The sequence below is a fragment of the Schistocerca cancellata genome, chromosome 3 (assembly GCF_023864275.1).
Source record: "Schistocerca cancellata isolate TAMUIC-IGC-003103 chromosome 3, iqSchCanc2.1, whole genome shotgun sequence".
Lineage (NCBI taxonomy): Eukaryota > Metazoa > Arthropoda > Insecta > Orthoptera > Acrididae > Schistocerca > Schistocerca cancellata.
Genome location: NC_064628.1, coordinates 482623703 through 482641941, shown reverse-complemented (window position 1 = coordinate 482641941; position 18239 = coordinate 482623703). Strand labels below are relative to the sequence as shown.

The 18239-nt window shown below is 39.7% G+C and overlaps 1 protein-coding gene across 1 annotated transcript in view; it reads left to right on the top strand.

Moving 5' to 3' along the window:
- The window catches only part of LOC126175255 (eukaryotic translation initiation factor 3 subunit L), a 66307-nt gene that overhangs the window by 47117 nt on the left and 951 nt on the right, over positions 1-18239 (top strand). The window contains 2 exon segments of the mRNA XM_049921897.1: positions 3956-4116; positions 18034-18238. Coding sequence (XP_049777854.1) covers positions 3956-4116; positions 18034-18238 — 366 coding nt within the window.

The window sequence follows — 18239 nt, the reverse complement described above, 5'->3', positions numbered from 1 at the left end:
AATCCATAAATGGTGAACGTCGCTCTTGACTGTACATTATTCACAATATCAATAGTAACTGAACATGGCGCCTTGCTAGGTCGTAGCAAATGACGTAACTGAAGGCTATGCTAACTATCGTCTCGGCAAATGAGAGCGTATTTTGTCAGTGAACCATCGCTACAAAGTCGGTTGTACAACTGGGGCGAGTGCTAGGAAGTCTCTCTAGACCTGCCGTGTGGCGGCCCTCGGTCTGCAATCACTGATAGTGGCGACACGCAGGTCCGACGTATACTAACTGACCGCGGCCGATTTAAAGGCTACCACCTAGCAAGTGTTGTGTCTGGCGGTGACACCACAGTTTTAATGTAATTAATTACATTAAGTGTATAATTATAATTAATTATGCATCCTGGAATAGGAGACACTTCAGTATTTTGTAGCAGAAGTGAATTGATTAAGACTTAATATAGATGTTTGACAAGACTATCTGTGAACTCATATTTTCTAGAAAAAAATAAATTTGGGGGTTTTATATGTAATTCCTTCATTCCATATTTATTTACATATTTTATAGTTTCATAGTTACATAAAATCCACTCCACTTACTACATAACGATTATAACCGAATGAACGTAAAAATTTTGATAAATGATGATAGGATCATCACTTTTCTAGTCTCATCAGTCTTTCAATTGATTGTAAGATGTCTTCTGCTTCTTCTTACACTGTGAAAACTCCTTCATCTCTTTACATCCATTCTATCAAAAATTATTAGTTCTCTGTCATAAGTATTATAGTCTTTGACTAGACATTTCTTATCATGAACGATGGGTAATGATGGTTTGTAGTGGGAGGCGGTGGATCATTAGTTAATAAATTGATTATAATGTTCGATGTAAACGGTTCGGCAGATCCACGTAAACACCATGCAGCAATTATATAGAGAAACAAGATTAAATAAAAGAAAATTTTACATAAGTGTAAACTATTTACAGTTTAACAAAATGAATCTGGAAGAACACTGACAGTTATCAATATCTATTTAGAAACTCTCAGAACATTATTGTACATCATAATCAACTTCATATTCATTTCTGGTTTAGGCAGCCTTTCCTGTTCCAGTTTCAAGGACACTAAAAGTGATCTTTCCAGCTCTTCTTAGGACGGCCAATATTTTTTTCGGTCTAGTTGTTTACTTGCATATTAATTTAGTTAGTCTTCATTTAATGTCTTTGAATGTGTTCAACCATTTTTTTCTGTATTCCTCTATGTTCTGAAATAACGTTTTGACCCCAGTTCATATATAATTTCACTGTCTATGAGTCTGCAACCAGTTAGTGGTCTTAGTAGTCTCATCTCTGCTGCTTCAATCCTCCTCCGTTGATTGGCAGTTAGGGTGTAAGCCTCTACCCCACAGATTAGAACTGGTACTTCCATCACATTATAAAATTTTAGTGCTATCTTCTTTTTTGAGGAGAGTGTACATCACATTTTTTCTTATACGTTATTGCTAACGCCTAAACCATTATGTGAAACAAAAATGAAATAAAAGAATGTGAAGAGGAAATATCAGTTGCAATTATGAGTAAAACATTTTATCCATAAGTAAACAAGTCATAACAGCAAAGGGATAGAATTTTCAGGCTATCGCAATGGAACAGTATTGCCATCACTGGCTTGTACCTGTTTCCAGGAGAATGTGTCGACCAGATATTCTCCTGAAAGATCTTGCATCCAAGTGTGGTGTCTGGCGGTGACACCACACATATCTTGTGAATAACTTCCTTCAAGATTACAACATCGTTCGACTAGAGTGGCCAGCATGTTCTCCAAACATAAACCCTATCGAACAGGCCTGGGATGGATTGAAAAGGGCTGTTTATGGATGATGTGACCCACCAACCACTCTGAGGGATCTATGCCAAATCGCCGTTGAGGAGTGGGACAATGTGGACCTACAGTGCCTAGGTGAACTTGTGTATAGTATGCCACAACAAATACAGGCATGCATCAATGCAAGACGACGTGCTACTGGGTATTAGAGGTACTGGTGTGTACAGCAATCTGGACCATCACCTCTGAAGATCTCCCTGTATGGTGGTACAAGATGCAATGTGCGGTTTTCATTAGCAATAAAAATGGTGGAAATGATGTTTACGTTGATCTCTAGTCCAATTTTCTGTACAGGTTCTGGAGCTCTCAGAACCGAGGTGATGCAAAACTTTTTTTGATATGTGTAAGTGAAAACTTAGCTTTTCTTGTAGCCATACTATATGCATACTAATTTAAACTATTAACTTTTCTTATTTGTGTGTTCACACTACTTAACAGTGATGTAGCACTTGGCTGACTTCATCAAATGTCCTATGCTCTGAATATCTGCTCTCTTTGGCTGAATAGATCATGTGACAAGAGCTATGATTGACAAACGAAAGCACATCGTGATCTTGATTGCAGTGCTTTGGAAGCTACCATGTTGTATTTGGTGGAATTCGTGTTTACACTTTCAGAATGTGAAAGTATGTGGTGTACATGTTGCTGTGCATCAAGGATCTTTCCAAAATGCCTTGTTTTTTACTGGGTTTTGTTTCCCAGAGTGCTGGGAAATTCTCTGGTGGTGGATAAAACCTTTACCAATCAAAGAATTGGTGAATTTTACAGCTCTGAGGGAAAGTATATTGTCACTTAACATGAAAAAAAATGAACTTTCACCTGTGATATAGCGTCTTTCACCATGAAAAAAGTATGTTTTCATTTGGGAAAAAGCATATTTTTAACTGGGAATCTGGGAAAAATCTGGGAGGTTTTTATTTCTTTAAAGTCAGTATTGCCATTAGACTTGTTTGTTTACAATATTACATTTACACTTACACAATCATGATTTCGGCTTCAAAGTGCCATTGTCAAGTGTTTTAAGTGTTATAAATTGCCTAAATGGGCAACACTTGATAATGGCACTTTGAAGCCGAAATCATAATTGTGTAAGTGTAAATGTAACACTGTAAATAAACAACAGTCTAATGGTGATACTGACTTTAAAGAAATATATTATGACTGTGGCCCCACATTATGAAAAAATTATTAAGGGTTTTTATATATTTTTTAAAATCCCCCCTATGTATGCACTGTGCAGTGTCTTATTTTAAGAGGATGGCATGCAGTTAATGTGATGAGCTTAATGTATTTATGTTTACATAAAAACCTGATACTACAGCGTTTGGCTCTATTGCACTAGTGATGCTGGATTGGCTGTACAGCATACTGTCTTAGGCCAAGAAATGATGTGACTTACCTGCACTTGAGACAATAATAATAAACAATGATCAGTTAGATTTATCCTGGAGTTTCCTTAGATCAAAGGATTAAATGCAGATGTCGCTTACAAATTTTTGTAGTAATATTAAACTGAAATGCAAAATATAGTTTGTTGGCTACTGTAGCTCAGTATGAATAACTATTGAAACTGTCCTCTACATTTGCATGGTGGAGGAAGAGTTTTGTATAATATTTATTCGTGCATTCGAGGAAACTCAACTGATAAGCAAATGACTATATCTTGTGCAGTCATGTAATGCAACCAGTAGTAGTTCAACACTTAGAAAGGTGACACTGTGCGAAATTTTACACTCGTACTTGAGAGGGGAATGCCATTAGAACCTGATGGATACATTTCTTGCACCTTCATGTAATTTTGCTTGATCTAAATTAGTATTGTTGTTACTGTTTGTATTCAAAGTTAATATTTTGGATAGAGCATTTTTACATAGCAGTACTCCTCACATAACCCCCAATAGTTTCATCATTCATTATAATGTAAAACATGCATGACGAAATGAACATGTTATTGCAGTGTTTTGCCTATGGTGTATACAGAGGGAATGAATATATTGTTACCATTATTTGTCTGATTTCTATATCTATGAAAAACATAGTTGTGCATAATAGTAAATGTGTCATTTATTCTCATTTTTAGGAATTTCAACAGTGTTTCCTCTACGCCTGTCCCGAGTTTGTACCTGCTACTCCTCCATTGTCTGACAGTGACACTGATCTTGTGGAGGAAGTTGTCAAACACCAGAAAGATGTATTCATGGATGAAGTGCGACAACAGAAGAATCTCCCCACAATACGAAGGTTTATGAATATTGCAAATATTGTGATGATAATTGTCATAAGCATATTTTATTAGTGCTATGGAACTAAAAAAGGATGTTGAAAACAATGCAGTATGTTGAAGTAGTTGTATTCTTATAAATTTGTCAGTTTAAAGTTGAAAGAACTATTACTGAAACTTGATCTTTCTATTGCACCAATAACATTCTGCTAAGCAGCATATCACTAAGGTGCCTTAATGAAAGTGCTGTGATTGAAAATTGCAAAGTTAATGTGTGTAGTGCATGGTGATAAACACCTTGCAGTAGTTTCTATCGGTGCATACAAATTGGCAGAATCATGTTGCTCTGAAGCAGTAATTGATTATGATTGTGGAGCATAGGATATTTGTCAGGGAGTGGAGATCTTGGCTTTGCTATGTAGCCCTTTCTGCTTCATTGTGGACAAGGAGATAGTAAGTACATGGTAGCATCTACATTTTAGAAATAAGAGTTGCAAGCAGCTTTGGGATAACGTGCAGCTTACTGATCTCTTCTGTTGCTGGAAAACATAAAAATATTTTGGAATTACTGGCCCACAAATTTTAAATAAGCAAAAAAACTGAAGTTCATTAGCTGTTAACTCCAAAATACTTTGATGTTTTCTAGCAAAACAAGAGATCAGTAAGTTGCTTGCCATCCAAAAGCTGCTTGCAGCTGGTATTTTACTGTCACCTTTGAGAGTTTGAGAATGAGTCTCTAACTACCCTTATAATAACATCAAACAAAATATTAGTCGTTGGACACAATTGTTTCAAATTTGCCAGTGCTATATTGCTCTGAGGTGTGCTGCATGCAGTGTGGAATAGTGATTGTCTTTGAGACATGACAACGTAACGATTCCAACTTCTGGTAACTGCACAACACACTTGGGCATAGTAAGTGTTTGAGAACGTGATGTATTATCATCGATTTGGTGTTGGAATTGTAGGAAGAAGGCATGGAATTGTGTAACACAGGAAAAAAGGAAACTTGTGGTGTAGTATAAAAATCAATATTTTTATTAACATTGCAAATGTCAGTTCTTAAAGCATTGGCTGTAAGGTAGATCTTGTAGAAAATTCTGTCAGGTGCTTAAAGTGATAGATGTTTGAGTTGTACAACCTATGCACTTAGACATACCTGCTGCTGTAGAGACAGTCCTACTCAAAGAGGGAGGATTAGCTCCAACATGTGCAATTGATGCATTAACTGCTGCGCTAACTAACCAGTATGCAGGGAGAGCCCTGTGTGTTAGAAATGAGAAATTTAGAAAAAACTAGCGTCACTTCAGTTTCAACTATGGCTGGATGACTTGTCTGGTGTAGTAGTAATAAATTATGTACTCAAACATTCCTCGTGAATCAGTATGTCTGTCAGTGAAAACCATATAAAAATCCCTGCAATACTTCCTGAGATTAGCCTTCGTATGCAGACAGAAAAATGCAGCTTTAGACTTCAGTGGTGAAATTTCAAAGGCCTTAAATCCAATGTAGCTTCCAATCTTAAGAGCACCAAATATGCCATCCTGTCATCAAAACATTATAAGATGAAATGTGTCTGTAAGGTGAATACCTGTTGGCTGCATATACTCCCAAACATTTAAGAGTCAGAACTCATATAAAAAGTACAAGATGTTTTTGAAAAGTAAGAGCCAGTTGGCCAGAAGATTCAACTGTCTATGGTGTTCAACTTGACATTAACAATGATAGGTACCAAGTGATGGGATTGACTTTTTGAAACCAAGTATATGGTGATGTAGGTTAGGATCGCAGGTATCACACCCTGCAGACATTAACCCTAGTGGATCCTCATTTATGAATAACAGATGAAAAAAAAATCAGAATTTTGCGTGGTGCTCAGTAGCAGTACAAAAGTTGTATTACATATACTGATTGTGTGTTGTAATGGGTAGGGAAAGGGCTTCACATGTAGGAGGTTGTGGGTCAAATCTTGTCAGGTGCATTAAATATTTTTTATTTTAAAATCTTTATTGAGGTAGATTTGATCATTATTTTTATTCAGTTAGTGTAAATGTATTTTTTTTCTTTTAATTTCTGTTCCTTTGTCACATTTTAATCATCGCATGAACATTTTCATTTTTTCTTTGTCATTCTTTTTTCCAATCGTAATTTATGTGAATTTAATTATATATATTTATTATAATAATAAATTACTTGAAAATTCAGATCTGTCGGTAAAAGAGAGAGAGTGTGAGAGAGAGAGAGAGAGAGAGAGAGAGAGAGAGAGAGAGAGAGAGGATAATCAAACAATGGAAAATCCAGGATGGAATGTACAATATTAATGAAAAGGAAAGTTGCCACTCACCATATAGTGGAGTCGCAGATAGGCACAACAAAAAGACTGTCACAAACAAAGCTTTCGGCCAGTAAGAACACACACACACACACACACACACACACACACACACACTGCAGTCTCAGGCTACACACATGTACTCTTGTCTCTCCATTGAGGCAGGTTGAGCTGCTTAATGTTTTTGGCGGAGGTAGCGGCAGGTAGGCTGGAAGCAGAATTTTTACACCTCTGGTATAAGAAATATTAGAAATTGCCAGTGTGTAATATGAGGAAGTTTGTAACAGCTTCACAAATGTGAATATCATTGAAGAACATGCATTTGCTCAGACCTGTTACACAAACCACAGGCTTCATCTTAAAGGTCACAAAAAAACATTTACTCAAAGTAATTTTTAATATTATTAAAATAATGGGAAATAGGGTGCAATAAAAACAATAGCCTCATACAGTTGGCTCCCAGAACATGAACAGAACTTGTACATTGCTGTCTTTAAGAACTGTGCCAAATCTAATGCAGAACTGACGTATGCAATGTTTATTTAAAACAATATTTTGAAGCATGTGCCATTGAATTGCCTGTAAATTATTGTATCTTGTTGATTGTAGAAATATGGAGGGCACCCCCATGGAAGCTTGGTCTCTTTTTGTAGCAGCTAGACTCTTGTACTGCACATTGTTTACAATATACATAAATGACTTAGTTGACAACATCGGTAGCTCCGTGAGGCTATTTGCAGATGACACGGTTGTCTACAAGAAAGTAGCAACATCAGAAGACTCGTACGTACTCCAGGAAGACCTGCAGAGGATTAATGCATGGTGCGACAGCTGGCAGCTTTCCCTAAACGTAGATAAATGTAATATAATGCGCATACATAGGGGCAGAAATCCATTCCAGTACGATTATGCCATAGGTGGTAAATCATTGGAAGCGGTAACGACCGTAAAATACTTAGGAGTTACTATCCGGAGCGATCTGAAGTGGAATGATCACATAAAACAAATAGTGGGAAAAGCAGGCGCCAGGTTGAGATTCATAGGAAGAATTCTAAGAAAATGTGACTCATCGACGAAAGAAGTAGCTTACAAAACGCTTGTTCGTCCGATTCTTGAGTATTGCTCATCAGTATGGGACCCTTACCAGGTTGGATTAATAGAAGAGATAGACATGATCCAGCGAAAAGCAGCGCGATTCGTCATGGGGACATTTAGTCAGCGCGAGAGCGTTACGGAGATGCTGAACAAGCTCCAGTGGCGGACACTTCAAGAAAGGCGTTACGCAATACGGAGAGGTTTATTATCGAAATTACGAGAGAGCACATTCCGGGAAGAGATGGACAACATATTACTACCGCCCACATATATCTCGCGTAATGATCACAACGAAAAGATCCGAGAAATTAGAGCAAATACGGAGACTTACAAGCAGTCGTTCTTCCCACGCACAATTCGTGAATGGAACAGGGAAGGGGGGATCAGATAGTGGTACAATAAGTACCCTCCGCCACACACCGTAAGGTGGCTTGCGGAGTATAGATGTAGATGTAGATGTAGATGCTTAAATGTAAAACAGATGTCACCATACTTGGTGATTTCAATATAAATTTCCTAACTTAGCAGGGAAGACAGACCTGGAAAAATTGATTTACACCTACAACCTTATACCAGCAGAGCAACATCATATTCAAGCACCCTAATAATTTGCAACAGTTTTATAGACCAAGGAAAAATAGGCAGTATTATTATTTGTAAAAATATTGAATGGTATCTCTGACCATGTTGGTCAAAGACGTTTTATTAATTATGTAAGTATTTGGCAACATGTCGGTTGTGAAAGAGATGTCATTTCAAAGTACTGTCTGTTAAGCAATGGAATTTCAACAATATTTGAAGATTCTTTTCTAAAAGTATTTTATAGAAATCAGTCCAAAAAATATGAAAAAAACGATGCATCAGAGGGGGGGGATAAAAGATGCCTTGTAACTATACCAAAAAAAAGGCATTGTTTTGAATATTTATGATAAACATTTAAGCAACCAAGAAATGATTGCAGAAGTCTTCAGTGACAATTTTGAGTGCTGCTGACTAGTGGCTCTTTAAAATATGCTATGGAAGTGCTGAAACACTATTTTCATAATCATGTAAGGTTGAGTATTTTCTATGACTGGAAACAAAATAAAGAAAACCATAGACTCTTTAAAAAGCAAAGGATCGTCAGCTGTAGCTAATATTTCCAGTAAACCTCTATGAATCGGGGCATCTTCCGAGTAAGAATGAAGCTTGCTTTAATGAAGACCCCACCCTCCTCCCAGAAACAGTGATACAGCACAAGTCACAAACTATCACCCCATCTCTCTCTTGATGACATTTGCCAGACTCCTCAAGAAAGTACGGTATTCCAGAATTTTGAAGCATCTTGAAAACTTTGAGATTATCAGTGAAAGACAGTTTACATTCCAAAACAGCACACACAAATGAAGCTATATTTTCCATTACAGATGGTGTACTGGCAATTTTCTTTCTACAGAAAACGCTATCCGAATTATGTGTAAGTTCCCCGAGAACCTCCTGTCTTAATCTTTTTAAGAAGCTTAGGCTACTTAACACGATTTTCCAACATATTTATTCCCTCAAAATCTTCACAGGTGCACTAAGCTTCCTGTGCTTTTCACCAAATAAAGGTGTTGAATGACACATGGGCATATTTAAAAGGTAAGAAGGCAAAGAAAAAGTATGGAGTGGGGATTAGGAGGGAAAGCAGGATAGGGGTGGGGGAAGATGTTACAGTGCAGCCTGTCTGTGTAGATATTTGGTGGGGACAGGATGATCTACTGCATGGTGCATAATTGGGAGACCGTGTTGGGGGCAGGGAGGGGAAGGAGAGAAACAGAAAAGGGGAAGGACTGTGCAGATGCAGAAGGGGGTGGGGGAAGAAGGTGTGTGTGCAACTGAAGTAGGAGCAGGGATGGACATAATTTGAGGCCAGGAGGGTTATGAGGACAAAGGGTATGTTGCAGGGAGAGTTCCCACCCGTGCAATTCAAGGAAGCTGGTGTTGCCTGAAGAATCCAGTTGGCACTGACAGTGAAACGAATTATAGAAATCATGTGCACTGCACAGCATGCTTGGCAACTGGGTGATCCAGCTATCTCTAGGTTACAGTCTGGCAGTGGCTATGCCCATATAAAATGCTGCAAGCAGTTTCAACTAAGTTAGTAGACCATATAGCTGCTTTCACGGGTGCCCTGACTTTGATGGTGTAGGAAATGATTGAGACAGGACTGGGATAGGAGCTAGTGCGGAGATCTATGCTACTGGTCTTGGCGTCTGGGTCTTCTCCAGGGATGTAAGCCATGGTTCGAAGGGTTGGTAGCAGAATTGGTATATGGACAGACAAAGGACATTGCATATGTTGGGTGGGTGTTGGAATGTCATTGTGGGAAAAGGGGTAGAGAAGATATTTCTCTTTTCAGAACACAATGAGAGGCAGTCAAACCCTGCCAGTGAACGTGATCCAGTGATACTGAGTCGTGAGGATGGCACTGTTTTGTGGTCCATCAGTGGGTATCTAAAGGTTCGTAGGTGACTACGGAGACAGGGCATTGTATATCTGTCTCTGGACTAGGTGTGGAGGGTAGTTTTGATGTGGAAAAACTTCAGCCAATCTCTTGGCATATTTGGAGAGGGACCGCTCGTCACTGCAGATAAGATGACCACAAGTGGCTTGGCTGTGTGGAAAGGATATCCTGGTGTGGAATGGATGACAGCTGTCAAAATTGAGGTATTGCTGGTAGTTCGTAGATTTGATGTGAATGGGGAGGTACTGATGATGTCATCCAAAAGGTGACATTGAGGAAAGCAGCTTGTTGGGCTGAGGAGGACCAGGTGAAGTTGTGGTGGTAGGAGTGGGGGGAGGGGGGTCTGGAGAAACATTTCTTTCCCTCTTGGTCCATATCACGAAGACGTCATTGGTGAATCTGAACTAGGTATGGTATTAGGGATTCTGGGCAGCTAGGAAGGATTCGTCTAGATGGGTCATGAGTAGGCTGGTGAAGTGTGATGCTATGCAGGTGCCTATGGTGTACTGTGGATTTGTGGATTTATTTGTATGCAGTGCTTTCAGAGGAGAAGTAATTGTGGGTGACAATACAGTTGATCATGGTAATCAGGAAGGGTGTTGTAGGTCTGGTACTTGGAAAGGTATTGTTCGTTGGTGACAAGGCCATGGGAATATTCATGTAAAGGGACAGGGCATCGACAGTAACAAGCGAGGTACCAGGTGGTAGATTTACAGGAACTCTAAATTGTCGGTTGAGGAAATGGTTAGTGTCTCGAATAGGGAGGTAGGTTATGAGTAACAGGACAAAGGTGTTGGTCCACAGCAGCAGAGATTCTTCTGAAGCACAATTATCAGCCACAATGGGGCATCTTGCTTGGTTGAGTTTGTGTATTTTAGGAAGTACATAGGAGTGTGAGGATGGAGATACATTCCGGAGAGAGGTTCTGGGAAGGACCAAGGGATTTGAGGAGGGTTTGGAGATTATGTTGGATTTCTGAAATGGGTCCACAGTAAGAAGGCAGGTGAATGTGTCTGACAACTGGTGGAGTCTATTAGCAAGGTCATTCCTGCAGTTCATAACCACAGTGGTGGAGCCTGAGTCGGCAGTTGGAGTTATATGGCTGAGATTAGTTTTAAGGTGGTAGACTGTGATTCTGTCTGTGAGGTTGGTTTTCACGTTGAAGAATTTGGGGAATGATGGTGAGCAGGGTGTATACGACCCGGGACAACCGGGAGATCCGGGAAAAACCCAGGAATTTTTTCATCTGGGAGAAAACCGAGAAAAACCCGGGAACTTTTTGGAATTCTGGGAATTTTTCATTGTTTTTGTTTTCAGTTAAATTTTTGTAATTTTGACTGGTAAGAACCGATAATCTAACAAAAGATATTATTGTGTCCTGTCACTGCAGAATAATACTGAAGCAATAAAACATGAACGAGAGAAAAAATGAAAATAAAATTTAAATTGCAAAGGAAATGCGTCATATACAGCAACAAAACACAGTGCCCATACGAGCGTCTGCCAACAGCAAAATGATTCAAAGGCTTTATGAAGACTATGCAATGCTTTGTAACAACAAATTGCCTCCGATGAGTGTAACGTCACAACTGTTTACATTAGATTCATTTTAGCAGTTACGAGTGGGATCGTGTGCATGCGCAGTTGAGTAGTACCTTCCCCCGCATCTGGCTACAGATGCTTGTCTCATGTCTGTTTTTATGTGTGGGTTTATGTATCCTATATTTAATCTTATGTCACACAAAGCAGCAAGTTGTTAGCTGATAGGGAATAAAGAGTGCAAATTTTCGGAAGAGTTCTTTAAAAAAAATTTAAAAAAAGAGGGACAGGATGTCAAACCGGCAGAATGTAAGGAAGAGAGGCACCACAGTACATTTTAATTTCCACTGTCTTCAATATGGTTTGATGACATCCATTACAAAATATATACGTTTGAATTCCACAGAGCGAAATAGTGACGAGCGATAGGAGAATGCTGTGTGGTGTGGCACTGATCTTTGGCACACTTATCTACATCTACATCTACATCTATACTCCGCAAGCCACCTTACGGTGTGTGGCGGAGGGTACTTATTGTACCACTATCTGATCCCCCCTTCCCTGTTCCATTCACGAATTGTGCGTGGGAAGAACGACTGCTTGTAAGTCTCCGTATTTGCTCTAATTTCTCGGATCTTTTCGTTGTGATCATTACGCGAGATATATGTGGGCGGTAGTAATATGTTGCCCATCTCTTCCCGGAATGTGCTCTCTCGTAATTTCGATAATAAACCTCTCCGTATTGCGTAACACCTTTCTTGAAGTGTCCGCCACTGGAGCTTGTTCAGCATCTCCGTAACGCTCTCGCGCTGACTAAATGTCCCCATGACGAATCGCGCTGCTTTTCGCTGGATCATGTCTATCTCTTCTATTAATCCAACCTGGTAAGGGTCCCATACTGATGAGCAATACTCAAGAATCGGACGAACAAGCGTTTTGTAAGCTACTTCTTTCGTCGATGAGTCACATTTTCTTAGAATTCTTCCTATGAATCTCAACCTGGCGCCTGCTTTTCCCACTATTTGTTTTATGTGATCATTCCACTTCAGATCGCTCCGGATAGTAACTCCTAAGTATTTTACGGTCGTTACCGCTTCCAATGATTTACCACCTATGGCATAATCGTACTGGAATGGATTTCTGCCCCTATGTATGCGCATTATATTACATTTATCTACGTTTAGGGAAAGCTGCCAGCTGTCGCACCATGCATTAATCCTCTGCAGGTCTTCCTGGAGTACGTACGAGTCTTCTGATGTTGCTACTTTCTTGTAGACAACCGTGTCATCTGCAAATAGCCTCACGGAGCTACCGATGTTGTCAACTAAGTCATTTATGTATATTGTAAACAATAAAGGTCCTATCACGCTTCCTTGCGGTACTCCCGAAATTACCTCTACATCTGCAGATTTTGAACCGTTAAGAATGACATGTTGTGTTCTTTCTTCTAGGAAATCCTGAATCCAATCACAAACCTGGTCCGATATTCCGTAAGCTCGTATTTTTTTCACTAAACGTAAGTGCGGAACCGTATCAAATGCCTTCCTGAAGTCCAGGAATACGGCATCAATCTGCTCGCCAGTGTCTACGGTACTGTGAATTTCTTGGGCAAATAGGGCGAGCTGAGTTTCACATGATCTCTGTTTGCGGAATCCATGTTGGTTATGATGAAGGAGATTTGTATTATCTAAGAACGTCATAATACGAGAACACAAAACATGTTCCATTATTCTACAACAGATTGACGTAAGCGAAATAGGCCTATAATTATTCGCATCTGATTTATGACCCTTCTTGAAAATGGGAACGACCTGCGCTTTCTTCCAGTCGCTAGGTACTTTACGTTCTTCCAGCGATCTACGATAAATTGCTGATAGAAAGGGGGCAAGTTCTTTAGCATAATCACTGTAGAATCTTAAGGGTATCTCGTCTGGTCCGGATGCTTTTCCGCTACTAAGTGATAGCAGTTGTTTTTCAATTCCGATATCGTTTATTTCAATATTTTCCATTTTGGCGTCCGTGCGACGGCTGAAGTCAGGGACCGTGTTACGATTTTCCGCAGTGAAACAGTTTCGGAACACTGAATTCAGTATTTCTGCCTTTCTTCGGTCGTCCTCTGTTTCGGTGCCATCGTGGTCAACGAGTGACTGAATAGGGGATTTAGATCCGCTTACCGATTTTACATATGACCAAAACTTTTTAGGGTTCTTGTTTAGATTGTTTGCCAATGTTTTATGTTCGAATTCGTTGAATGCTTCTCTCATTGCTCTCTTTACGCTCTTTTTCGCTTCGTTCAGCTTTTCCTTATCAGCTATGATTCGACTACTCTTAAACCTATGATGAAGCTTTCTTTGTTTCTGTAGTACCTTTCTTACATTTCCTCAAACACATATGTTTTATACATCAAACTCTTTAGAAAGATGTGTGCTACAAAGTGAACATATTTTTGAAAATACTATTTTTTTTAAATTTTTGGCGTCCTATCTCCAACGCTCGAGGTAGTGGCGGGGTATTGCCCCGGTTCGGAAATATCATAGATCCGGGGCTGATACGCAGAGCAGTCTTGAGTTGTAGTGAGGAAGTGGGTAGTCTCGACGTGACCCGTGTTTACATTTAGTGATGTTGTTGTTTCCTCTTCGTTTACTGCTCTCACGTCAAATGAAAACAAAAAAAAATTTATGTTGCTGGGAACTATCAAGTGAATCAAAATACATTCACATAATTACGGAAGGCAAAAATGTGTTGTTAGTTGCAGATTTTATTTTATTTCCACCTTTCTGACAGTCAAGCATTAATTGCCTTGCAGAACAATGAAGTTATTTTTGTCGGTTTGCTAAAGAAATTTTCTTTTATTAATCTTTTCCGCTGAGGCAGACAATATATTCTAAACGAAATGTTTAATTCCACACACTGTTCGCTGCATTTCAAGTGCACATTTTCAACTTCTGGCGTGTATGGCATTGTGCCATAATTTAGATCTAATTATGAGATAACACAGTACTGGTACTCCAAGAAAATTTACATCCCGAAAACCACATTGAAAAGCGTAATATCAGGTCGTGGCCTACTTCATTGGGAATCTGGACGTACGAAAGTGCACTTTAAATGTGCACGTTTTAGTATGGGTCACGAAATTCCAATGACATAATGTAAGATTGTTTAATGTTTTACACGTACGAACATACGGTCTCCCTACGACATCGTAGCTGCGCCAAGTGCGGTGACGCCTGTTATCTACGCTTTGTGGCAACTGCAGAAACGAACATATTTCTAACAGGTCGCGGGAAAATATTCCGAATGGTGGTTTGAAAAGCGTTGCCATCAAAGTAAATTTCCTTTTACATAAGTTTAACTATGTGCGAGAATGTACAATGAATTTCTTAAATCACAGAGCGTTTGACTCTCATTTAAAACTCAACTCTTTCATGACAAGCCATTTAGATGAATTTCGAGCCCAGAAGATCAGTCATTTATGTCGTTATTAAAAATTTTACTGGCACATTTGTGTGGTATATCTTAAATTGTGATATGCGCATAAAAGACAACATTATATGTGAAAGCTTTGCTTTTTGTGTAGCAACACTATGTATATTAATTTAAACCATTAACTTTTTCTGTTTGTGTGTTCATTCTACTTAACAGTGATGTTGCTGTTGGCTGAGTACATCACATGTTCTAAGCTCTGAATATCCGCTGTTATCGGCTGGCGAGATCACGTGACATGAGCTATGTCTGGCTTACGAAAGTGCTTCGCAATCTCGATTTCAATGCTTCGGAAAGTAACATGCGGTGTTCGGTGGAATTCGAATTTATACTTTCGTAATATGAAAATATGCCGTGGACATGTTACTGCACATTAAAGATCTTTCCAAAACATGTTTTTTTCCCCCTGTATTTATTTTTCTAAAGTGCCGGGAAATTCTACACCCATGTATAAAACCATAATTCAAAGGACTGATAAGTTATACAGTGCTGAGAGAAAATATACTGTCAGTTAACAAGGAAAAATGTATGTTTCCACCCGGGAGAAAGTGTATTTTTAACTGGGAAATCCGGGAATTTTTTTTCATTGGCCGCTTATACACCCTGGTGAGGCAAACTATGAGCTTTCGAATTTCTGAGAAGTTCTCAGAAACCCAAGCACCTAGGACACCCTGGCTGGATAGTGCACCTCCACAGAAAGAATATTTGCCATTGGGGACCAACACCTTCAGCCTATTGACCATAGCCTACCTTCATATTTAAAAAATACCAACTATTTCCTCTTTCAACTGTCCACAGTTCCTTTATTACCTAGAACTCCTGTTTGTCACTATCGATGCCACATTCCTCTACACTATCATCCCCAATGCCTGTGGCCTTGTTGTCATTGTACCTTTGCCAACACTTGAATATTCCAAACCTACAACCTCCTTCCTGCTCACTATGACCAACTGTGTCCTCATCCACATCTACTTTTCCTTCGAAGGTATTGTACCCAAACAAATCCATGGTTCAACCACATGGCACCATCCTCTTGCCAAGCTGTTCCTGGATCATTTAGAGGAATCCTTTGTAGCCACACACAATCCCTAACCCATCATCTAGAACAGATTCATTGATAACAGCTATATGATCTGGGTTGAGGGTGAGGATAACCTATACACATTCATCAAGAATAGTACTACCTTCTCCCTCATTTGCCTCACTTGTTCTTCCTCAGCCCAACAAGCCACCTTCTTCATTGTTGACCACCACCTCAAGGATGGCTTGATATGTACTTCCATCCATATCAGACTGACCAAGAGTACTACTATTTTGACAGCTGACACTCATTACACCAGGAAATTCCTTCCATGCAGGCAGCCACCTGTGGTCATCTCATCTGCAGTGATGAGCAGTCCACCATAAAGTATGCTTAGGGTCTCACTGAGGTCAATTACCCACCACACCATACCTTGTCTCCCCAGTCATCTATCATTTCTCATGTACCCACTAATCAGCCATAAAGGAGCACACACCTTTGAGATTCGTACCACCCAACACTGGAACAACTGAGTCATGTTCCAGACTTTTTTTTTTTTTTTCTCCCCTCTAGCTCTCATTAGACAGCTGGATCACCCAGTTGCCGAGCATGCCGCACAACACGTTGTGCTTGACTTCGACTGCGTCATAGACCAAGCCATTTGGATTCTTCACAACACCAGTTTTCCTGAATTCCACAGGTGGGAACTCTGTACACCATATCTTTTGTTCCTGTAACCCTTCAGGCCTCAACCTTTGCCATCCACCTGCCTTCTTGCCCTTTGCTGCTTCCACTCCAGCTTCACAATGCATTCTGCCCCCCCCCCCCCCCCCCGCTCTCATGGATAGTCCTTTTGTGTCCTCTGCTTATCTCCCCCCTCCTCTCCCCCAACCCCAAAGGAAAACAATAGCGGCCCATCATCGTGTACCCATCACGTCCCTGCACATTCCTAGAGGCAGTACAACAGCATCTTCCCCCACTCCAATCTTGTCATTCCCCCACCTCCACCCCACTCCCAGCCATACAACTTTTTCATACCGCCGTATCTACTCCAGCCACCAACTCACTGCATTTTCTAAATCTGAGGAAGGATTTGGCCGAATAGCTTACTGTACTTTTAAATAATACCTTTAAGTGTGCCTGTCTGCCACCCAGTGCCTCCTATGTGGTGCATAACAATCTGTTTCACTCATATTGTTGTTCTGTTCAGAATGTTCCATTGTCAGATTTTGCCAAGGACTTGCTGTGTCATTTAACTTGAAAGAAATCTTGTGCAAGTTCTAAATTTCTGTGCAGAATGTGGTCCTCCTCTGGCTATTAGATTTTAATTTGTTTCAACAATGGCTATCACAATTTATTACATCCAATTGCTCAAACATCAATGTTTATTTGATTTTGTGGTATTCTTGTTTTATGCTATCTAGTAATTTACAAATTTAAATGACTTACGTTTCAACAGAAGGCATTAATGACAAACTTGTTATGAAAACTGCTTACGCATAGTCAATTATTTGTTTCTTAACTAGGAAATTTGCTTTTCTGTGTGTGTGAAATCACATATATCATAGTATTTGTTCTAGTATGTGTGTGTGATGCTGTAACTTACTAAATGAAAGCATTGGTATGTTGACACACACACACACACACACACACACACACATTACAAGCTTTCACAACCCACGGTTGCTTCATCAGGAAAGAGGGAAGGAGAGGGAAAGATGAAAGGATGTGGGTTTTAAGGGAGAGGGTAAGGAGTCATTCCAATCCTAGGAGCGGAAAGACTTGCCTTAGGGGGAAAAAAGAACAGGTATACACTCGCTCGCTCGCACGCGCGCGCGTACACACACACACACACACACACACACACACACACACACACACACACACACAGCTGTGTCTGTATATGTGCGGATGGATATGTGTGTGTGTATATTATCACAATACAGACTTTAATTTTTTATTTATTTTTTAATTTTTTACAGCTATTTGAAACTGTACACAACTCTTCCTTTGTCCAAACTGGCAACTTTCATGAGCCAAGGTCAGAGAGAAAGTACAGAATGGGATTTAAATAAAAAAATGCAAGACCTCATTATAAATCTGCTTTGCTTCAAGCACAAGATGAAGAATGTTGTTTGGACTAAGGGTACTTCTGGCCTGGAGGGCAAATTCCAGTCTGGTTCTGAGG